At 44.7% G+C, this 25,000-nt stretch overlaps 1 protein-coding gene across 1 annotated transcript in view; it reads left to right on the top strand.

Moving 5' to 3' along the window:
- The window catches only part of LOC143032998 (protein Dok-7-like), a 285,402-nt gene that overhangs the window by 136,210 nt on the left and 124,192 nt on the right, over positions 1 to 25,000 (top strand). Inside the window, exon 2 of the mRNA XM_076198193.1 lies at positions 19,043 to 19,088. Coding sequence (XP_076054308.1) covers positions 19,043 to 19,088 — 46 coding nt within the window. The remainder of the gene's footprint in view (positions 1 to 19,042; positions 19,089 to 25,000) is intronic.

Genomic DNA, 25,000 nt, shown 5'->3' with positions numbered 1-25,000 from the left:
TCCTCCTATTCCACCTACACCTCCTGCTCCTCATACTACCCCTCCTCCTCCTAACCCTCCTCCATCTCCTCCTCCTCCTCCACCTCCTACTCATATCCCTCTTTCCTCTTACCCTTCCCTCCTCCTCTTTCTCCCTCTTTCCTCTTACCCTTCCCTCCTCCTCTTTCTCCCTCTCCCCCTCCTCATCCTCTTCTCCCTCCTCCATCTCTTCCATCTCCATCTCCTCCGTCATCGTCTTTCTTTCCTCCTCAAGAACCTTTTGGAAAGTTCTTCTGCTGTCGGCAAACGATTTTTATTCGCCTCATTTATTTGTTTTATGTTTACTTGTTTGTTGAATAATCTAACAACAAAAATATTTATGTAATGATAATGTGATGATCATGATGACATGATGATCGTGAAAATCTTTGTCGTTATCGTCGTCATCGTCGTCGTCGTTTTAGCATTCTTTGTCACGATATTTTTAAAATCCTCCGAACCTGAACGTTAATTACGGAATTCTTTGTTACCTTACCATGCAAGTATTTACAGGAAAAGAATAAATATTTTATGATGTATTTTGTCGTTGATATCGTCAGCCAGTTACAGGCTTATGAAAGCGTTGGAACAAAATGTAAATAAAGAGTAACAAATCAATCATTTATGTTTACACGATTTGTGCGTTGGCTTGTGTTGTCGACATGACGTCACAGAAAAACAAAATTAGTTCGATTCAGTTCCAGTGTGATACAAATTGTTCTATTATTATTTGCTTGTTTGTTATCATAGTTGGCTATATGCACGTAGTACAAGTGTAGCGTAATATGTGTATATATATATATATATATATATATATATATATATGTGTGTGTGTGTGTGTGTACATTTTTATCAACCACAAAACACTTTAATTCTAAGCCTCGGTTAAGTTACTAACACTTGTCACGTGCTAACGCAGGTTCGAGTACCACGTTTCAATTTCTGCATGTTGGCCTCCTCGAGTCTCTCGATGTTGATGGCTTAGAATTAAAGCGTATTGTGGTTGATAAAAATGTATATCTTTTCACTGGAACCCATTCAGTGTTGTACATATATGTATATAATTTTTTTTTTTTTATAGTCAGTTATCTTTAACTATTCCATCACTGAAGAATACAAAACTGGAACATTTTATTCTTTTAAACATCAGAGAATTGATACAACGTTGTCTTTCGTATTATGAATTATTCCCCGAAAGGAATTTTTTGACGTGTCCGGTTTTTTCGTCGACCAATTTCGCAAATTTAGTCCCCACCAACTTTTGTAAATATTGTAAAATTATTATGTATTATTGACGCCGTGCTGAATAATCATATATTTTTCTCTCATATTCAATGATAAAACGTTCTTCAGATAATTGAAAAAAATGAAATAAACATTGAAACTGGCGAGGTGCCAGTTTCCCCAAAAGAGAGAGAGAGAGAGAGAGAGAGAGAGAATGGAGAGAAAGTACTCCATTGGTCGACAGTATGGGGGCTTGGATCATGTGCTGGACTTGTGATAAAGAGCTATTACCTTCCCGGATGAGAGTACGTAGCTCGATTGTCCAGTCCTATGAACACTACTGTGACATCTACACACACACACACACACACACACACACACACACACACACACACACACACACACACACACACACAAAGCACCCCCATTGCTCAAAGGGAATAGTAACGGGTTTTAGCCGAAACGTTTTCCGCTACACCATCAAGCCGTGTGTATGTGTGCTCATACGTGTGCGTGTGTACATGTGTGTGTTCTCGTGTGTATTTGATAATAGGTGTATTTTTCATAACTCAGAACAATATTCCTTCCTTCTTCTTTATTTGTTTCTTTGCTTATTTCTTTATTCAATCCCAACCCGTTATTCGATTTCAATTGTGTTTATGACTTTTTTTTTTTTTTTTACAATATAAGGTCAACCAAGGTTAGACAATTGTATGGATAGGAATGACAGGTTGGTAATGGACATGGAACTGCCTAGTGTAGGCCTTATGGTCTCCTGCAGTCTCCTTCATTCTTGTGTAACCATTTATCCACGCTGGATACTGGACATTCTCGATTTTCCGGTGCTTTTATTCCGGACATTTCCGGACGAACTGCCTAGTGTAGGCTTTATGGTCTCCTGCAGTCTCCTTCATTCTTGTGTAACCATTTAACCACGCTGGTTACCGGACATTCTCGATTTTCCGGAGGTTTTAGTCCGGACATTTCCGGACGAACTGCCTAGTGTAGGCCTTATGGTCTCCTGCAGTCTCCTTCATTCTTGTATAACCATTTATCCACGCAGGTTACCGGACATTCTCGATTTTCCGGTGGTTTTAGTCCGGACATTTCCGGACGAATTTGCACCTTGTCCGTACGAGGAGGGTCGTAATTTGGGCTCTCGCAATTACTGTGTGTTTACCTAGTTGTTGTACTATGCGGGGTTGGAGCTGTGCTCATGGGGTCCCGTTTCTTTGCCTCCATTCATCAAACTTTGTCTTAAATTCGTTTACGTTGTTGGCCTGGGTTGGAGTTTCGTCCAACTTGTTTATTAAGTCTACATATCCTGTGTGATAGGGTTTGTGTGTGTGTGTGTGTGTGTGTAAGCGAGCGTGCGGGCATGTGTGTGATAGAGTGTATGTATGTTTGTGTGTGTGCGTGAGAGAGAGAGAGAGATCGTGTGGGCATGTGTGATAGAATGTGCTTGTGTGTGTGTGTGTGTGTGTGTGTGTGTTTGCTTGTCCGCGCATATATTTGTGATAGTGCGTGTGTTCGCATGTATGAGATAGTGTGTGTGTGTGCCTGCGTTCGTGCGCGTGCACATATGTGTGCGTGCGTGCATGTGCGCACATGTTCACGCCCTTGTTTGTGTACATAGATGCACACGTTTTTGTGAAGCGGGGGAGTGGAGGGAGGGAGGGGGAGGAGGCGTCTACGGTCGGATGACTTCCGGGAGGGCGGCGCCGTCCGTGCGTAACGCCGGACGACGGACGCAGCCGGACGCCGCCGCCGGAGAAGGAGGGGCCGGACGGCAAGATAACCCGTTATTTCACAAAGTTTGCAGGCTACCCAATTTGAGGGGGGAAGGAAATGGCGGGATTAGGGGGTCGGTTAGGGAGAGTACAAGAGCCAGGGGGAATTTTGTCAGCAAGAACCAACGTTTTGAGGTGATTTTTTTTTTTTTTTTTTTTTTTAAGGTGGAGACTAGATACCAACCGTAAAATAAAGCTACGCAACTCTGATCCTTGGGGGTGTTACTTAAATCCCTAAGATAGCTGCATAAAATTGTATGCCGGTAGTACCCTATACAGAGAGAGAGAGAGAGAGAGGAGGGGGGAGAGAAATATAATGAAGGTACACAAGGGGGATGATGAGAAAGACAGTGAAGAAAACGAGCAGAAAACAGAAGGAGTTAGATGAACAGAGGAAATGTGACGAAGAAAGCGAGAAAGAGAAGGCTACATGTAGAAAGAAAGAAAGATTTAAGAGAGAGGGAAAGAGAGAGAGAGAGAGAGAACAAAGTGAAACAGGGAAAGATGGAAAGAAAAATAGGGCGAGAGAGGGGATGGAGAAGAAGGCGTCTAGAAAGAGAATAAGAGTGAGGAAAAGAGACAGAAAGAGAGAAAGAGAGGGATAACGTGCCTCCATGCATATATATGAACTCTTTTTTTTTTTTTTCTTCTTTTTTTTCGTTGGCCGTCTTTTTTTTTATCGAGTCCGTCAGGATCAGAAATTATTGTATCAATTTGGAAATGAAATCGAGAATCCTCCGCTTCGTGTCTGCCTGAAGTGTCGGATTGGCACCTGAACCAAAGTGCCCTTCAGTGCCTGAAGGGAACCCGGGAGCCGAATGGGATCGGGATCGGCCGAGACCACGCTCAGAGCAGAGTCCGTGTTGGTGCACGTTAAAACATCGGTTGAGGGTTGCCGTAGGCTCATTTCACACGTATCGACTTTTCGCCGTGCGCCGTCCATGCCACGACGTCGTGATCTCAAATAACCATGTGTGTCTATGTAAGCTTTCAAACGTAACGACCACGTGTGAAAGCATCCATAGAAACCCATGATTATTTGAGACCACGACGTCGTGTCGTGAACGGCGCACGGCGAAAAGTCGATACGTGTGAAATGAGCCTTAACGAAGTATATGAAGTATATCATAATATTGTATGTGTGTGTGTGTGTGTGTGTGTGTGTGTGTGTGTGTGTGTGTGTGTGTGTGTGTGTGTGTGTGTGTATGTGTGTGTCTCCATACACCCAATCTTAGAGACATAATTCTAGATTTATAGGCCTGGCTGTATCTTATCGCCATCTTGTGTCAACCATCTCAGAGTCTGTGAATCATCGGTGGCTCAGAAATGGAAAGATAAACGAAGCTGAGTATTTGTGTGTAACTTTTACTTGTAGGCTGTGTGTGTGTGTGTGTGTGTGTGTGTGTGTGTGTGTGTGTGCGCGTGTGTGTGTGTGTGATTCACCATGGTCTTGGACCACGTGTTGGACTCGTGATCGACAGCCGTTTCCCTCCCGGAAGAGAGCTCAGAGCTCATATATGACCGATCTATGGGTAATGCTGTGACCTTACACGCACACATACACCCAACTCCCCGCCCACGAGAGTTGAAGTAACGACTCGCAGCGCAGCGATACTGAAATTATTTCAGCCCTGGGCGGGATTCGAACCGCCGTAGTGGCAGCCGGGATCTCTACCACCGCGCCATCAAGTCGTGTGTGTGTGTGAGAGAGAGAGAGGGAGAGACTTTACTTTCACCAGAATAAAATTAATCAAGTACGAAACCTTTGTGAGGACCTTAAGGGGGATGCGACATGTAGATCAAACGGAGTAGTCAGTAACAGCTCCGCCCCTCCCCTTCACCGACCAATCGCGTGAGACAACGGGAGGAAAGGAAGTAGAGCCACCGAAATTATGTGGAGGTGTCAGTAAAGGCCCCGCCCCCCTTTCTTCTTTCTTTGGGAACAACCAATCACGTGAAGCGAGGCCTTTGGAAGGGGGCGGAGTTCCTATTGACACCCCAGCTTAATCTTGATGTAGTGCATATGTGTGTGTGTGTGTGTGTGTGTGTGTGTGTGTGTGTGTGTGTGTCTTTCAGGAAAATGGTTCTATCTATAATGATTGTTGTTTATATTGTTTTATTAATATTACCATGTTTTCATTGTTTCTCTGCATTTGCGTAATTATATATTTATGTTTAATGTCCTGTATTTATTTTATATTTATTTGGCTTTTCCTTGTGTGTATTTTATTTAGTTATTATTTGTATTTAACTTATATACATTTATGTTGTAACCAAATCTAACCTGTTTATGCTATATGATCAACTTCATCTATTTTTTATTTCTTTATGAATTTACTGATCCATATTTAATTGATTTATTTTCATCATTAAGTTAATGTAGTTATTTATTCATTTTAAGTTTGCATTGTTTTCGTCGACTGATCCAGGAGCTGCCCGGATCCGGACGCTCGCATCGACCGGAACTCTACAGAGGAACTTGTTTATTTGAAGTTTCCGTTTTCTATGCGGTGGATCTTGTGGAATCTCTACACTGAGGTCAAATTTCAATAAGAACAAAATCCTTGCAGAGCTGTGCAACTCTTAATTCTAAGGTCCGAAAAAAATCTTAGAAAAAAAAAAAAAAAAAAATCTTAAAAAGAAAAAAAAAAAAATTCTGGTTGAAAATAATTGATTGGAAAACAAAAATTTCAGTACGAATGGCTTCATTCCTTATCTATATATATGTTTTTAAGTATTTTTATTAATCTTTTATTTTGTTTATTATTATTTTATTTCATTTTTTATTCTATTTAATTGTTATTTATTTTTTATTTTTTACTGGGAGACCTTAATGCTAGAGTGGGAAATGGTCCAATCGATGGAGTGGTTGGGAAGTGTGGAGTTCCAGGAAAGAATCGTAGTGGAGAGTTGATGGTGGAAATGTGTCTAGAAAGAGAGCTGATGATAGCAAATACAGTGTTTCGGAAGAAAGTCAAGCATAAGTACACATGGGAGAGGGTGGTGGAGGGAAGGGTGGTAGATAGAGCGCTAATGGATTATGTAGTGGTAAATAGGATTATGATAGGAAGAGTTAAGGATGTACATGTGCTAAGGGGAGAGGGTGGGGGAATATCAGATCATTTTTTGGTGGAAGGTAAGTTGAGAGTGGAGGATAGATGGAGAAGGAGGAAAGGGACAAAAGGTAGGGAGGTTCTTAGAGTGAACTCCTTGAATGAAAAGGAAAAGGAGAAGGAGTACGAAAAGAAGCTGAAGGAGGAGTGGGAGGGAGTTAAGGATAGAGCAGAGATGGGTGTGGAGGAGGAATGGGGATGGTTCAAGGAGGGAGTCTTAAAGTGTGCAAGGATGGTGTGTGGAACAAGAAAGACAGGAGGAAATAGAAGAAAGGGTAGTGAATGGTGGGATGAGGAAACAAAGAAGGTTGTAGAAGAGAAGAAGCGAGCATTCACAGATTGGTTACAAAAGAGGACAGGGGAGTCATATGAGACGTACAAAGAAAAGAAAAGAGAAGTAAAGCAAAAGGTAAAGGAGGCAAAGAGGAGAGCAGATGTGAAATGGGGTAGGAGTATGACAGAAAATTTTGAAAGTAATAAAAAGATGTTTTGGAAAGAAATTAAGAGAGGAAGAGGAGGTGAATCAAGTAGGGAAGAAAAGGTAAAAGGTACAGATGGAGAGTTGATAATGGAAGAGATGGCAGTGAGGGGAAGATGGGCAGAATATTTTAGGGAGTTGCTGAATGTGAAGGAGGATAGGGAGGGAAAGATAGCTGCAGTGGGAAATACGAAGAAAATGAGAGTGATGAGTGAGGAGAATGGAGGAGAAATAAGGAAGGATGAGGTGAAGGCAGTTGTAAAGATGATGAAAGCAGGTAAGGCACCTGGTCTGGATGGATGTCATGCAGAATGTCTGAAAAAGGGAGGTTCAGTGATGGTGGACTGGTTGGTGAGATTATTTAATGTTTGCTGGAGAGAGGGTAGAGTACCGGAGGACTGGAGTAGTGCCTGTATAGTTCCTCTTTACAAGGGAAAAGGGGACAAGTGTGAATGTAGTAATTTCAGAGGGATTAGCCTGTTGAGTGTAGTAGGGAAGGCTTATGGGAGAATCTTAATTGAGAGGATTAGGAGAGGAACAGAAGGAGTAATTGGTGAGGAACAGTGTGGATTTAGGACGGGTAGAGGTTGTGTAGATCAGATCTTTGTGGTAAGACAGATATGTGAGAAAGCTATAGGAAAGGGGAAGGATGTTTTTTGGGCTTTTATGGATCTGGAAAAGGCTTATGATAGGGTAGACAGAAAGGCACTGTGGGAGGTTATGCAGATTTATGGGATAGGAGGAAAGCTTTTGGGAGCTGTCAAGAGTTTTTATGTGAGTAGTAGAGCATGTGTTAGGATTGGAAATGGAGAGAGTGAGTGGTTTGAAGTAAAGGTGGGACTTCGTCAAGGATGTGTTATGTCGCCCTGGCTGTTCAACTTATACATGGATGGGGTGGTGCGAGAGGTGAATGCTAGGGTAGTGAGTCAGGGATTGGAGATGGTTAAAGAAAATGGAGAAAAGTGGGAGGTGAGCCAGCTGTTGTTTGCAGACGACACTGCGCTTGTGGCAGGGTCAGAGGAGGGATTGAGGAAGCTGGTGGCAGAGTTTGGGAGAGTATGTGATAGAAGAAAGCTAAAGATAAATGTGGGTAAAAGTAAGGTGATGAGATGTACAAGGGGTGAAAGTGGCAGTAGACTGGAAGTGAACATTAAGGGAGAGCGACTGGAGGAAGTGGATAGTTTTAGATACTTGGGTGCAAGTGTAGCAGGAAAAGGTGGAGTGAAGGTGGAGGTAGAATGTAGATTGAGAGAAGCGAGTAAATGCCTTGGTGGTTTAAAGAGTGTAATGAGAAATAGACATTTGGGAATGGATGCGAAGAGGAGACTGTATGAAGGAGTGATTGTGCCAACAGCATTGTATGGGGCAGAAACGTGGAACATAAGAGAAGAAGAGAGAAGGAGTTTGAATGTGTTTGAGATGAGGTGTCTGAGAAGTATGGTGGGGGTTACTAGGCTAGATAGAGTGAGAAATGAGGAGGTGAGGAGGAGAACAGGGGTGAAAAAGGATTTGGGAGATAGGGTTGATGAAAGAATATTAGGATGGTTTGGACACATGGAAAGAATGAGTGAAGAAAGACTAGTAAAAGAGGTATGGAAGGCAGATGTGGAGGGAGTGAACATGAGGGGACGTCCTAGGATGAGGTGGATGGATGGGGTGAAGGGGGCTTTGGGGAAGAGGGGAATGTCTGTTGAGGAAGGAAGGGAGAGGACGGAAGACAGAGGTGAATGGAGAATGGTTGTATATGGATGATGTTGTGACTGCATGAGGAGGAATGGGCGGGGGGGTGGGGGGTGGGGTAGTATGTGTGAGTAAATTTTGACGCAGCCCGAAGGGATTTCTCCCCGTCCTCTCCTTATATGCAAAGGGGGACGGAGAGGGGGGGTCGCCGATTAAATGAAGCGGCCTTGCTGTGGATGTACTGTGTCTTGCGACACTGCTTCTGACCCAGGGCGGTGGGCAGGGTGCAGGGATGACCCGTCATCCAGGAGGTGCTCAGATGAGAGGAAGGGTGGGAGGGGTGTGGAGTGTATTTAGGGATGAATTGGGTGGGAGTGTTTTTATGCCTTTCCCTTTTTGGCTACCTCCCTTGGAAGGGGGAAAAAGCCTTGGTATATGTATGTATGTATGTACATTGTGTTTTTCATCATTTTTGCGGCCATTGTGTATATTGACTCCTGGAATAATTGACGATTTAGTATGTTTTATATTGTATCTTTAATTATGTCTAAGTATGAATATACACCTCTCCCCGGCTGACACACACACACACACACACACACACACACACACACACACACGCACACAGGTGTCCACCTGTACATATGTTAACTGATAAGTGTGACCTTAACCATGTCAATGGCGGGGGTGAATAACTTTGAGGATTGTGTGTGTGAGTGTGTGTATGTGTATGTACGTGGGTATATAATATGTGTGTGTATGCATGTATATGTATTATATATATATATATATATATATATATATATATATAACATGCACTTACATATTGCCCGAATATTGATTGTATTCACATGAAGAGTTACGTTTATTTTGTCCTAATATTGTTATTATTTTTTTCCGCGAACTTTTTTTTTTTTTTTTTGCGGGGGTTCCTACCCATTCGGTATGAATGAGGCTATTAGCATGATTGGCAATTGCATTAGTAGTTAGTTGGTAATTGTTGTACTATTTCCCCTGTTGTTTAACTAGTGAAGGCCTTGTTATTATTTTGTCTGGGGAAATACTTGTATACTCTATTTTGTAATTTGTGATGTATGTATATGATATATATATATATATATGTATATATATATGTATATATATATATATGTATGTATATATATATATATATGTATATGAGATATATAGATATATATATATATTTATATATATGTATGTATATATATATATATATGTATGTATATATATATATATATATATGTATATATGTGTATATATGTATGTATATATGTATATATATGTATATATGTATGTGTATATGTATGTATATATGTATATATATGTATATATATGTATATATATATATATATATATATATATGTATATATATTTATGTTCTATATATATATATATATATATATATATATATATATATATATATATATTTACCTAGTTGTATTATACGGGAAGGGAGCTATGCTCGTGATGACCCGTCTTTGTATCTTTTAGCATCCATGAATAGTGTTTGCACACAGTTTCTTTATCTAATATATTCCAGGTGTGTGTGTATGTATGTACACACACACACACATATATATATATGTATATATATGTATATATATATATATATGTGTGTGTGTGTGTGTGTGTGTGTGTGCGTGTGTGTGTATTATTGTTTCTAGGATTCTATTTAATATTTTATTGTTTATATTTTTCGTTGCGTATCGAATGTTGCTTTAGTACAAGTTACCATCCCTCCCGTATGAATGAGACCATTAGTATGCGCGCTTTGGTCCTGCGTCAACACAAGAGAGACAAATAACCACCTTCCCCCCTCTCCCCCCTCCCCCCTCTCCCCCTTCCCCCCCGACTTGTTGAGAGAAAGCGAGCGATCTGTAGGTGTCGTGAGGAGGTTGCGTGCAGGTGTGATGGGTGTGTGCGGTTCGCCGATGATGACAGATGTGTTTATGTCTCTTTCATGTAGGGGTGGGGGGTGGGGTAGGGGCCTCTCCCTCTCGCGACAGATGTGGTCACGCGTCAATAGGGGGAGCATGAAGGAGAGAGAGAGAGAGAGAGAGAAAGAGAAAGGTGTCATGAGTTTTCTTTTTTACATGATTGCGTGAGAGAGTTTGGAAAATGTGTGAATATTTGTTCTCGTGTATGTGCCTTTGTGTGTTCATATGTGGGTGTGGGCCTTTGTATGGGTGTATCTTTGCGTCGTTCTTTCTCAATCTATTTCTATCTCTATTCTCTCCCTCGCTCTCCCTTCTCCCTCTCCCCCTCTCTCCTCTCTCCCCTCTCCCTTTCTCCCCTCTGCCTCTCTCTCACTCTCCCTCCCTCCCTCCCTCCCTCCCTCTCCCCTCTCTTTTCTTTCTCTCTCTCCCTCCCTCCTCTCCCTCTCCTTCTCCCCCTCCCTGTCTCTCTCCCTCTCCTTCTCCCCCTCCCTCTCTCCCCTCTCCTCTCCTCTATCCCTTTCTCATCTTCTCTCCCCTCTCCCTGTTTCCTCTGTCCCTCTCTCTTTCCCCTCTCCCTCTCTCTCCCTCAATCTCTCCCCCTCCCCCTCTCTCTCTCCCTCTTTCTGTCTATCTATCTACCTACCTATCTCTATCTCCACGTGTGCGTAAGTGCGTGCATGCGTGTATGCATGCGTGCGTGCGTACGTTCTTGCCGGCGGTCGAGCACCTGGCTGCCTGTGGACGGTCATCCGTGCCGGTTGACGGGGCCCTTGGGTGCCAATCGCCTCTCCTCGCCTATTCACTCTCCCCTCTCCCCTCACCCCTCTCCCCTCTTCCCCACTGTTCAATCTCCTCCCCTTCACCTCGTGGCAATTCCCATTCTATTCTCCCCACTCTCCCCCCTCCCCACCCCCCCTCTCAGCTCCCCCTTTTCTCTTCTGTTTTCTTTCATCTCTTTACTCCCCCCTTCTCTTTTCTCGCTCTCTTCCCGTCTCTTCTCCCCTCTCTACTCCCCCCATGCACTCCTTCACCCTGTACTCATTCCCCCCCGCCCCCTCTCTCTTCCTACTCTCTCACCACCCTGTCTCCCCCTCCCCCACCCAATCTCCCCCCTCCCCCACCCAATCTTCCCCCTCCCCCACCAAATCTCCCCCTCTCTCCACCCGCTCCCACTCTCCCCACCCTGTCTCCCCCTCTCCCCACCCTCTCTCCCCCCTCCCCTAGTCTCCCCTTTCTCTCCCCTACGACTCCAGCACCCATATTCCACCCCTCCCTCTCTCCTACCCATCTCCCCCCTCTCCCCTCCCCTTTCTCTCCCCCTCTCTCCCATTGTTAGTGTACATGTGTGAGCACGCTTTGGTGTGTGCATGCATGCTTGCATGCGTGCACACGTGTACGCCCCCCAACCTGCGACCCACTTTCCCTCCCCTATCCTCCCCTCCCCTCCCTATCCTCCCCCTCCCTCTCCCCCCAAACCCCATTACAGCTTGTAATCCTGAAACACGAAGGCCATTAGGTGCTGAAGAATCCCCAGGGTGCTACCTGGTGTATGTGCCAAAGCCCCCCTCCTCCCAAAGCCCCCTCCTTCCAAAGCCTCCCTCTTGCCAAAGCCCCCCTCCTCCCAAAGCCCCCTCCTTCCAAAGCCCCCCTCTTGCCAAAGCCCCCCTCTTCCCAAAGCCCCAGTCTTCCCAAAGCCACCTCCTGCCAAAGCCCCCTTACTGCCAAAGCCCCCCTCCTCCCAAAGCCCCCTTCTTCCCAAAGCTCCCCTCCTCCAAAAGCTCTCCTCCTCACAAAGCCCCTCCTCCCAAAGCCCCCTTCTTCCAAAGCCCCCTCTTGCCAAAGCCCCCCTCCTGCCAAAAAAAAACCTCCTGCCCAAACCCCCCTCCTCTCAAAGCTCCCCTCTTCACAAAGCCCCCCTCCTCCCAAAGCCCCCATGGTTACCCCTTGAGCCTCAAGCCCCCATGGTTTAAAGCGAACCCCAGGTCCCTCCTACCCACGAGGGAGGAGGAGGAGGGGGAGGGGGGCGTGAACCCCGCGGCACCTCTACCGCCTTTAAATCGAGGCGGGGGGCGATCTTCCCCTGAATAAAATCATCTGATTCTAGCCAGAACCAAATCAGTGGGTGAGCTCGGTGCTGGACATCTCCACGACTGAATGGAATCGCCTGGCTGGCAGAGACCAAAGGAATAGGCAGAACCCAGTTCTTCGATAACAGATTTAAGGCTGGGCAAAAGCCGAGCGTACCTTGGGGACCTCACGCACGGAGAGGCAGTGTAACCGCGGCTTTAACGCCGATTAACAGGGAGGGCCTTGTATAACACACACGCATGCGCACACACACACATACACACAGACGCACATACATACATGCATACGCACACATACACACAACGTACACGAATTTAAGAGCAAACTAGACACTGCGAGATACAGAGGCGGGACCCCATAAGCATAGCTCCCCTTCCTGTAAGATACAACCAGGTATATACACATACATACATATACTGTACACAGGGTCAGCATGGCTATGTATATTTTCTCTGACAGTGTGACAACTCTTTACATATTATGTTGTGGCTGACGCCAGATGATTTTATTCACGTCATAATCACGTCATCATCACGTAGTCATCACGCTTGTCATTAGGTTGTCACGTCAGGTCACGTCAAGTCACGTGTTCGTGTGCACAATTAACCTCACTTGTGAGTACTACAGTAGTAAGCGTGTTTGGTTAGGTCTTACCTTTACGATGCGAACGAGCCTATTACGACGTCGTAACAGACTCGTGCATGTCGTAAATTTACGACGAATGACGTGAGCCAGTGTGGTACTTAGAAGTGGAGGCAGGTGTACATTACCCGATTTAAGATGGTCTCACCGTAATCAAGTGACCTAGTTTGACGTATCTTGTGACGTCAGCGCACGTGTCAGGTGAGTGTCTCTTCTCTCCATTAGAAACCTCTTGGGCTCGTTTCACACGTATCGGCTTTACGCCGTGCGCCGTCCACGACACGACGTCGTGCCTTCAAATAACCATGGTTGTCTACGGATGTTTTCACACATCACGACCACGTGTGAAAGCGTCCATAGACACCTATGGTTATGTGAGGGCACGACGTCGTGTCGTGGACGGTGCACGGCGAAAAGTCGTTACGTGTGTAACGAGCCTAAGGCCTAGGAAGCCTCTGATATTCGCAATGGATAGGAAGTATCCACAATTTTACATATTTCGGAACTTTTTTTTTTACCGAATAATTGTAATTTCGTGGAAACTAAATGTAGATTACCTTAGTGTCTTTCCTTCAACTGAATTAAATCGCTTGGCGCTGGTCATTAAGGTGAACAACTTCCGATGCCACAGTTGGTGGTGCAAGATGGTGAAGTCAGGGAGAAAATGGTGCAAAATGGTGGTAAACAAGGAGATGATGGTGAGAAAATTGCTGTTGACGTTAGCTTGGAAATGGTGGAGACGAATGTCGTGTTTGTTGGAGAAGATAGAGAAGGTGGTGTGTTGGTGAACGAGGGAGAACGAAAGAGAGAGAGAGGGAGAGAAAGAGAGAGAGAAACGCGAGGCTGGTAATGCAATCCGTCCTTCGAGTTTTGAAACTCAGATTTTTTTAATCCAAAATTTCTTGAAGATCCTTTCCGAGAAGTTGGTCAGAAACCTGGCTCGGATGCTCCCTGACCATCAGGCAGGCAATATCCGGGAATAAAATAAATAAAAAATGAAATGAAATAACTCAAAATAGAATCTAAGGCCACAGAACCTCTCCGCCGGGAGGCGCTTCGCTACGACCCAATCCTTCCCCCTTTACCCAAAGTCCTCGGACAGCCAGGCATCGAGATTTTTTTTTTTTTTTTTTTTTCTTTTTTTTTTTTTATGCTACGCAGAGTGACCGATGCCGGAGGTTTTGGGGTTGGGGTATTGGGGTTGACTCGAATATAGAGGTGAGCCCTCAGGTCTAATTGGTCACGTGCCTCAGTCTCCCCTCTCGTTCGATGACGTGATGGCAGGGTTATTGCGGCCGCCGCTGGAGGGACCAATCCATCCGTGTGTTGTTTCGGTGCTCACGAGGCCCACCAACCCCTGAGGTGTAGGCGGTGGTGATAGTGCTGGTGATGGTGGGGTCAGTGAGGGTGGTGGTGATGGTGGTGTCGGTGAGGGTGGTAGTGATAGTAAGGGATAGTGTTGATGGTGGAGGTGGTGATAGTAAGGGTGATGGTGGTGGTGTTAGTGATGGTGATGGTGGTGTCAGTGAGGGTGATGGTTATAGTAAGGGTTGGTGTTGATGGTGGAGGTGGTGATAGTAAGGGTGATGGTTGTGGTGATGGTGGTGGTAGTAAGGGTGATGGTGATAGTAAGAGTGGTGGTGATAGTATTGGTTGTTATTGATGGTGGAGGTGGTGATAGTAATGGTGATGGTGGTGGTAGTAAGAGTGATGGTAGTGATAGTAAGGGTTGGTGTTGATGGTGGAGGTGGTGATAGTAAGGGTGATGGTTGTGGTGGTGGTAGTAAGGGTGATGGTGGTGGTAAGAGTGATGGTAGTGATAGTAAGGGTAATGGTGGTGTTAGTAAGGGTGGTAGTGGTGATAGGGTTGGTGTGGATGGTGAAAGTGGTGATAGTAAGGGTAATGGTCGTGGCGGTGGTAAGAGTGATGGTGGTGGTAAGGGTGGTGCTGATGGTAGTAAGGGTGATGGTGGTGTTAGTAAGGGTGGTGGTGATAGTAAGGGTGATGGTGTTAGTAAGGGTGGTGGTGATAGTGAGGGTAGGTGTTGATGGTGGTGGTGATAGTAAGGGTGATGGTGGTGTTAGTAAGGGTGGTGGTGATAGTAAGGGTAGATGTTGATGGTGGTCATAATAAGGGTGATGGTGTTAGTAAGGGTGGTAGTGATAGTAAGGGTTGATGTTGATGGTGGAGGTGGTGATGGTTGTGGTGGTGGTAAGGGTGATGGTGGTGATAGTAAGGGTGATGGTGGTGTTAGTAAGGGTGATGGTAAGAGTGATGGTGGTGATAGTAAGGGTGGTAGTGATGGAGGAGATGGTGACATTAAGGGTGATGGTGATGGTGGAGATGGTGATGGTGATAGTAAGAGTGGTGGTAGAGGTGGTGGTGGTGATAGTGATGATGGTGGTAGAAAGAGTGGTAGTTGTGGTGGTGGTGGTAAATATAGCCGTGGTGATGGTGGTATTGGTGGTGATGGATCTTGTCCAGGTGTTGGTGGAGGGAGCAGTGGTAGAACTTGTCCAGGTGGAGGGGGAGGTGGAGTGGGAGGAGGTGGATACAGGCACGCACAAATACACGTACTTAAGCACGTCGGTGCTCGTAAGAAATATATTACTTAATATGACCACATTCGAAAATGTGTGTGTGTGTGTGTTTGTTATTCATCATCTTCCTTAATCACGTGCTGGACCCGTGATCGATAGTTAATACACTCCCGAATGAGGGACTCACAATACACACACACACATACACACGAACACCTATTTACAATCCCCTTGCTCTAGGGAGATAGTGACGGCTTATAGTATTGTGATGCTTTTCACGCCCCAACGGAGCTCGATCTCTGTTCAACTAAGTTAGCAGACCAAGACAGTAACCGCTACACCAGCAAGTCGTGTGTGTGTGTATGTGTGCGTGTGTGTGAAAATGTGTGTGTGCACGTGTGCTTGCCTGCTTGCGCGCGTGTGCGTATATGTAGGTGTGTGTGTGTGTGTGTGTGTGTGTGTGTGCGTGTGCACGCGTGCTTGCCTGCTTGCGTTCGTGTGCGTATATGTAGGTGTGTGCGTGTGCGCGTGCGTGCGAATGTGTGAACAAGTGATGAAGTGGGGGTTATTTATATTGCACATGATGAAAGACGGCCATAATTACTTGCATATTGATATCGAAAATAAAAGTCAAACGCCTGGTCTGCGCGATAGATAGCCGAAGAAGAAGAAAAAAAAATATTAATTTATTTTTTTTATATATGATAAGTTGGACATCAGAGGAATAATATTGGTCAATTTGGGATGATTGATATTTATTCTTTTTTATTATTCTTTTATTTATCTTTTATTTATTTTAGTTTGCAATCTATTTCTGCCTTCAGGCGACATTGGATTATATACACGGAGACGGTAACCCATTGTACCTGTCGGCAGGTGATTTTATTAAAACGGGAGAGGGAGGGAGCCACAGTAGATATTTTTCAACTAACGTTGGGCCTCGACCCCGTGCCCTCGGCTATCATAAGTTACGATTCGCTCCCATTGTGCTGAATAAAATCGTCTGACGGCAGCCAGAATAAGTTTTAAGACAAGGACGGCGTAGTGAGAGCCTCAGCTAGTGATAGAATGTGTGTGTGTGTGTGTGTGAGTGATTCACCATGGTCTTGGATCACGTGGTGGACTCGTGATCGACAGCTATTTCCCTCCCGGAAGAGAGCTCAGAGCTCGTATATGACCGATCTATGGGTAATGCTGTGACCTTACATGCACACACACACATCCAACTCCCCGCCCACGAGAGTTGGAGTAACGACTCGCAGCGCAGCGATACTGAAATTATTTCAGCCCTGGGCGGAATTCGAACCCGGACAGCCGTAGTGGTGGCCAGGAACCCTAACCACTGCGCCATCGATTGTGTGTGTGTGTGTGTTTGTGTTTGTGTACTTTCGTTCGAATCCAATAGAGGGAGCCAAAAGACCGGTCTTATATAATCACTTAAAGAAAAGAGTCACTTTTTATTTATTTGTTTGTTTGTTTTATTCATTGGTTAATTTATTTTCGTTTTTATAATCTCGTAAGATGAGGAGGCGGCAGCGGCATCATGAGAGGCTTCTGTGGATGCAGACTCTCTCTTTAATCTCGTGGGTCGACAGGAGTGTGAGGCCTTGCGGGGGAGCTAAAGAGAGAGAAAGAGAGAGAGAGAGAGAGAGAGAGAGAGAGACTTGCAAAGAGTAATGATCAATAGACTCCGTCGAAGTATCCGCGCGAAAAGGATGATCTCTCTTCCTCTCTTTTTTCTCTCTTTTTTCCTCTCTTTCTCTCGGCTCTCTCTTCTATCATTTCTCTCTTCTTTATCTATCCTCTCTCTCCTTTTCTGTCTTTCTCCTTCCCCTCCTCACTCTCTTTCTCTTTCTTGTTTCTCTCTTTCTCTTTCTGTCTCTCGTCTCTCTCTTCTATCACTTCTCTGTTCTTTATAACATCTTCTTTATAACCTCTCTCTTTTTTCTATATATCTTTCTCCCTCCCCTCCTCTCTCTCTTTCTCTCTTTTGTCTCTCGTCTCTCTCTTCTATCACTTCTCTGTTCTTTATAACTTCTTCTTTATAACCTCTCTTTTTTCTATATATCTTTCTCCCTCCCCTCCTCTCTCTCTTTCTCTCTTTTGTCTCTCGTCTCTCTCTTCTATCACTTCTCTGTTCTTTATAACTTCTTTATAACCTCTCTCTTTTTTTCTATATATCTTTCTCCCTCCCCTCCTCTCTCTCTTTCTCTCTTTTGTCTCTCTGTCTCGGTCACTCTCTTTCTGCCTCTCTCTCTCTCTTTCTCTGCCTCTCTCTCTCTATCTCTCTACCTACCTATCTATCTATCTATCTGTCTATCTCCTTCCTTCTTCTCTTCCTTCCAACCCCCTCTCCTCGGCAGGATCATATCGTGGCTACGTGGAAACGTTACTGTGTGTGTCTTCCTGGCCTGTGTTCTCCATGTGCTCTGGGCTGGGTCGCTGTTGTGGGTGTGCTATGTCCGGGGGAAGGGGATGTTATTTGTTCTACTGACTTCTGACCCGAAGAACACACGTGTTCTCCACCTTTCCTCGCTGAATAAAATCGCGTCACGTTAACCAGAGCAAAGACATCAATTTATCGAAAATGTTAAACGAATTCAGTGGAAAATTTTAAACTAGTTCATCTTAACCTCGTAGTGTTGAACATGTTAAAGCATTGGTCTCGCCTCAAGGCCGATTGCCCAGGCTGCCCCAACACATAGGGCAAAGGCGGCGGCTTCTTTCACAGTTGAGCGTCTCTTGTCTTAATCCTCTCTTGTGTTATATAGTAGTTTTATAGGCACTAGTAAGTTATTCAGTTAGTTTATTGTCAATTTAATTATTCATTGTATTATATGGAGTGTTATACAATATGGATCTAAGACGATTTCTATTTCAAATTTATTCATATTTTTTTTAACCTAATCATTGTATTTATCTGTTCATATATTCGTTTATTTTAATTTAATTTATTTTACATTCATTGTATTTATTTGTTTTATATATTTATACATATTTTTATTTTCTATTTTTTAATCTTATTTAATTTTTCATTTATTTATTCTATTTTGCTTTATTCGTTCATTGATATATTTATTATTGGTATTAATATTACATATGAATATATATATATATATATATATATATATATATATATATATATATATATATAATTTTTTTTTTTGCAAGTGTATAGATTTTTCTATGTACTCGCACTGTGGATGTACTTTGTCTTGCTGCACTGCTTCTGACCCAGATCAGTGAGCAGGATACAGATATGACCCGTCATCCATGAGGAGCTAAGATAAGAGTAAGGAAAGGGTGGTGGATAGGAATGGTATGAATGGGAGTAGCCACATGCCCTTGAGTTGGCTACCTCCCTTATAAGGTGGAAAAACCTCTTTGTATATGGATAGTAGCCACGTGACTTTGAGTTGGCTACCTCCCTTATAAGGGGGAAAAAAGCTCTTCGTATGTGGATAGATAGTATATGGTTTTGTCTAACGCTGCATGTGTTTGTTTTCGTTGCAGTGGAAGCAGCGATGGGCCGTGCTGACCAAACTATCCCCCGTGGCAGGTGAGTAGCAGATCCGGCAGGAGCTAATTACTTTTGTCACAGGTGTGCCCGGACGTCAGTCAGGCAACGGGGAGCGAGAGAGAGAGAGAGAGAGGGGGGGGGATTCCCCCCTCTCTCCCCCTCTCTCTCCCCCCCTCCACGATTAACTCTGGGTCCTTCATCACCCCCTTTCATTCTCTCTCTATCTCTCTTCCCCCCTCTCTCTTCTTTCCCCCCTCTCTTTTTTCTCCTCTCTTTCCCTACTCTCTTTCCCCTCTCTCCCTCCCTTCTCTCTCCCTCTATATCTCATTCTCTCTCTGTCTCTCTCTCTCTTTCTTTCTTTCTTTCTTTCTTTCTCTCTTCCCCCTCTCTATCTCTCTTCCCCCTCTCTCTTTCTCTCTCTCTCATTTCTGTCTTTTCTCTCCTGCCCTCTTCCCTATCTCTCTTCCACTCTCCCTCATTCCCTTCTTTTCTCAGTCTATCTTTCTCTCTTTAAGGCTCATGCTCTCTTTTCTTTTTTCTTTTACTCTTTGTCTCTCTCTTCCTGTCTCTATTTATCTCTTTTTCACTTTTACTCGTTTCTGATACTTTATATCTCCCTCTTTTCACCTCTCTTTTTCTCTATCATCCTCTCTTGCTCTCTCTCTCTCTCTCTTTCTCTCTCTCTCTCTCTCTCTCTCTCTCTCTCTCTCTCTCTCTCTCATGACGTGAGAGCACCTTAACACGACTCTTGCCCTCTCCATTCACACTCCATACCCACTCCATAAGTACTCCACTCCCACTCCATGCATACTTCATCATTGTACTCTCGTGCCCTGAGCACTTCAGCCCTATTTCCTAGGCTGTCATTACATTTGAAAGCCACTCCACATGCCCACTCCACACCCACTCCACTTACATTTCATTTATGCTTCATATTAACTCCATTTGTGATATTTTTTTCCGATATTGGTCCACTCCACATGGAGTGTGTCACTCCATCGAACGAAACTCCTTATCAGCGAACCACCACCCACGCCCTTCTTCCACTCCATTGGAGTCCACATGTACTCCACATCAGTTCCACTCCATGTACTTTATGATTCTCCTCCCTTGCCCTGTCACCTCCATAGGGAGGTCTTTCACTCCATTTAAACTCCATATCTGCTCTTTTCAGACTCCGTATCGGCCCAGGAGCCTTTCACTCCATTTAAACTCCACACATTCCCCCAACTCCATATATTCGCTTCAAATGCTGTAATCATTGCATTAAAGCCCCTTTTGTATGTGTATAAATATATGCATATATATATATATATATATATATATATATATATATATATATATATATATATATATATATATATATACACAGTATATGTGTGTGTATGCCTACCTTTGTGTATGTATATTTTTGTGCCTCTGTGTGTATATATATTATATGCCTGTGTGTATAGGTATATGCATGCATGTGTGTGTGAATTTGTATATATCTGTGTACCTATGTATGTGCCTGTGTGTTTATAAATAGTTGTTTGTGTGTGAATTTATGTGTGCGTGTGTGTGTGTGCCTGTGTGTGTATTGTATGTGCCTAAGTTTGTGTTTATGCATATGTGTGCATGAAGTGTATTTATACGTGTGTATATATATTATGCCTGTGTTTGTGTGTATCTATATGTACGTGCCTGTGTGTGTGCATATGTACATATGTACGTGCCTGTTTGTGTGTATATATGTATGTGCCTGCGTGTGTGCGCATGTATATATGTTTGTGCCTGTGTTTATGTGTATCTATATGAACGTGCCTCTGTGTGTGTGTGCGCATGTATATATGTATGTGCCTGTTTGTGTGTATCTATATGTACGTGCCTGTGTGTGTGTACGTATGATATGTTTGTGCCTCTTTACGTGTATATGTACGTGCCTGTGTGTGTGTGTGTGTGCGCATGTATATATGTATGTGCTTGTTTGTGTGTATCTATATGTACGTGCCTGTGTGTGTGTACGTATGATATATTTGTGCCTCTTTGCGTGTATATGTACGTGCATGTGCCTGTGTGCGTATGTACATATGTATGCATCCTGTGTACATGATTGTGATCCTCGTATGAACTGGTATTACTCCACAGCAGAGAGCAGCATAGCATAGCAATCACCCTCTAAGGGGAGACGACGAAAAATACGGCCTCGAGTTGCGAAGGGAACGAGAAAAAGTATTGCTGGTTAGCGGGACCCGGCTAAATAGACATTGAAAGACCGCGCGCGGGAACTGAACCCGTTGCACCATACTTGCACGCTCATTACACCAAAGTGGTGTTAACTCGGACCATTCTCGGGTCCTTTGAAGCTTGTTAGGGGGTCCCACAGCTGAATAAAATCACCTGACGGCAGATGGCATGAAAATAGTCAAACTCCACGGAGGTCACCCCTTCACTCCCCTTCCTCCCTCCACTTCCTTCGACTGAATAAAATCGTCTGACGACAGGCAGAATAAATAATTTAATGTACGTCACTGGGAGGTAAGAGATTGAGACTGGCTGAACAGATTTTGTTAACAAATTTCAGAGAAATGGCCCTTTCTGGAAACTCAGACTTTTTTTTTTTCTTCTTCTTAAGGTGGCACTTATTTTGAGAACCTTTAATGGGAAATATAGTATACATAAGAGATATATTAAATGCTTCGTTTGTTTAGGAACCTTTTACACGTACATACACAAATACACACACACATACACACACGTGCACACACACACACACACCATACACACAAAACACACCACACACACAAAACACACCACATGCACACAAAACAAACTCTCTAACACACACAACCCTCTCTAACACACAACTCTCTAACACACACAACCCTCTCTCTAACACGCAACTCTCTCTTTCTTTCTTCCCTCACCCTCTCTCTTCCCCCTCTCTCTCACCCTCTCTCTTCCCCCTCTCTCTCACCCTCTCTCTCTTTCTCTTTCCCCCCTCTCTCACCCTCTCTCTTTCTCCCCTCTCTCACCCTCTCTCTTTCTCCCCTCTCTCACCCTCTCTCTCTTTCTCTCCCCCACTCTTTCTCTCTCTCCCCCTCTCTCTCTCCCCCCTCTCTCTCTCTCTCTCTCACCCTCTCTCACCCTCTCTCTCTCGCTTTCTCTCTCTCTCTCACCCTCTCTCTCCTTCTCTCATGAGACCTGTGTCCACTTCTGCCGTACTTTACTCCGACTGCTGGCCCGACTCCTCGTAATTCCTTTTATGTCCTAAATAAACAGATCATAAAGGCTGTAGAACCGCGCCTACTGAAATTGTATGCATACAGTACATTTCACAAACACCCCGGCTAATTGACTCTCTTTCCCCCCTCCCCCCCTTCAATTCCCCTTCAGCGCCGGCCTCAGTACAGGCCAGTTGGTCTATCCCAACTATTCAACTCCCCCAACAAGCTCTCCCTCCTCTTCCTCCTCCACCTCTTCCTCCTCCACCTCTTCCTCCTCCACCTCTTCCTCCTCCTCCTCTTCCTCTTCCTCTTCCTCCTCTTTCTCCTCCTCCTCCTCCTTCTTTTCCTCCTTCTCCTCTTTCTCCTCCTCCTCTTCCTCTTCCTCTTCCTTCCCCCTTCCTCCCCTCCTCATCCTCCCCCGCCTTCCCCTCCTCCTATTCCTTCAATTTATCATCTTCCCCTCCCCTCCCCAATCTCTTGTTTCCTCTTATATACCTCTTGTTCCTCTACTTCCTCTTCCTCCTCCTCCTCCTGCTCCTCCTTGTATTCCTCGTATTCTTCCCCTTTCTTCTGTTCTTTCTGTTCTACCCCCTCCTCCTCTTCCTCCTACTATTCCTCCTCTTCATCCTCCTATTCATCCCTCTAACGTTCCTCCTCTTCCTCCTCCTATTCCTCCAAGCTTTCCTTCTCATCTTCCTCCTCTTCCTCCTCTTCGTCCTCCTATTGCTCCTGCTGACGTTCCTCCTCCTCCTCCTCTCCCCAGCCTTGTCATGGACCAATAGGTCTCTCTCACCCCAGCTGCCCTTACCACGGACCAACAAGTCTCTCAAAACTATCCACAGTCAAGCCAAACTAGTCTCTCTTTAGATTTACTCGTGTCTTAACTGAACCACTCCACAGCAAGCCCTGTTATGGGCCAAATGGTCTCTCTTGTTTAACAATTCCCCTAACGAGCCTAGCTAGCGCCAGACGATTTATTGGACAAATTTAGGCTTAAGAAGGAAATAGGCAAGAACTATAGTTTACCGACAGAGTCGTTAACGAATGGAATTGACTTAGTAACTATGTAGTGAGCGCTGTAACAATGGGTTGTTTTGAGAGATGAAATAACTTTATGAATAGGGATCACAAGTGGTAATGGACATGGAACTGCCTAGTGTAGGCCTTATGGTCTCTTGCAGCCTCCCCCCCATTCTGTTCTTAACTTAAGGAGGATGACGTCACCTTGACCCCCAATGACGCACTTTGTAGACTTTATTATGGCGGAGACCAAACCTCCACCGAATCAAAATGGCCGCGACAAAGCCGTCACAGAGGTGAGGCTCTGGAACACACCATCTTCCAGTCCCCTTCCATACGGTGGCGTTCCACTGATGTAAAGTAATTTTATTCTGGCTAACGCCGGGCGATTTTATTCAGCTGAGGGTACCCAAATCTGTCCTTCTCCATCCCGGTTTGTGTTGATTTAAATCACCTGGCGACAGATGGAGGGGAAAATCCAGTGGATAGCATCACTGTATACCAAAGAAGGTGAGTAAGAACGCGGGGTCCGCCTCCACATGCACTGCCCTATTGTTCTGCACACGCCTCCACATCCACTTTAAGAGGCAACGCTACCATCCCTACCACCACCTCCGCCACCGCCACCACCTGTCCACAGCCCCACCGTGACGACCGTTTCACGTCGCCACGGTGTCAACCGCCGCGGCACGGTTGGTGTGCGGTTATTCTTGAGTGCCACACTGAGCTTATAATTTTTTTTTTTTTTTTTTTTTTTTTTTTTTTTTTGACGATTCCTCTATGGCACTGACGGACCTCTTCTTTTGTTTCTTCTTTTCTTTTCTTTCCAGAGCGGACTTCTGTGGGTATTTTTTTTTTTTTTAGTCGTTTTTCTGAAATGTGTAAAAAATGAAAAATCTCTTACCCCCAGAGTCTATTCTTAAACCGGAAAGAATTGTCGGATTTCACTGTCAATTACTGTGACATTGTTAGGCTCTTTTTATTTCCACTTTCTTATTTTTCTTACCTAAGGGCTGTGTTTGAACTGAATAGAATATTAGGTTTCAGAGCAAACAGCTGTCGAATTCGCTTTTTGACTCCCCCCCCTTTTTTTTTTTTTTTTTGAGTGGGGGTGAGGGAGGCCCCGAAATGAATAAAGTTTATAGTTCGGTGACCAAAGGAATCAGGGGCTCTCAGGGTTAAGAAGAGCCCTTGGACCCCACAGGGACGCAATTACCATACCCCCTACCCCCGGTGGGAGATAAAAATAATTTGTCTTGGGGGGGGGCGAGGGGAGTTCTCCCCCTTCCCGCCCACTCCCAAGGAGCTAATGGTCAGGTAAGGAAAGACTCCCTTGCGAGTGGAGGAGACTCCTTAATGGAGTACGGATTGGAGTTCAAAGGGAATCTCTTATCAACCAGTACCCCCCCCTACCCCCCACTCCCCAAACCGCTCTCTCTCTTCGGGCCGGGGGGAGGGCGGGGGACGGTGCCCCCGTTTTGAATCAAATAGTCTGATGGAGGAAGGAGGAAGTCTTAAGTGGGCTGGGAGCGGACCGGGGGGGGGGATCCTGAAGGTAATAAAATCGCCTGAAGACAACCAGAAGAACGATCCACGCTGTTTGCGGCTCACGTAAGAACACATAAGAATGGAGGAGAATGCAGGAGACCATAAGACTTACTCTAGGCAGTTCCATGTCCATTACCACTCATCGTCCCCCATCCATAAAGTAATCTAACCTTCTCT

The sequence above is a fragment of the Oratosquilla oratoria genome, chromosome 15 (assembly GCF_046742065.1).
Source record: "Oratosquilla oratoria isolate Oo_2021 chromosome 15, ASM4674206v1, whole genome shotgun sequence".
NCBI classification, from domain to species: domain Eukaryota; kingdom Metazoa; phylum Arthropoda; class Malacostraca; order Stomatopoda; family Squillidae; genus Oratosquilla; species Oratosquilla oratoria.
This window is presented reverse-complemented; position numbering and strand designations above follow the sequence as displayed.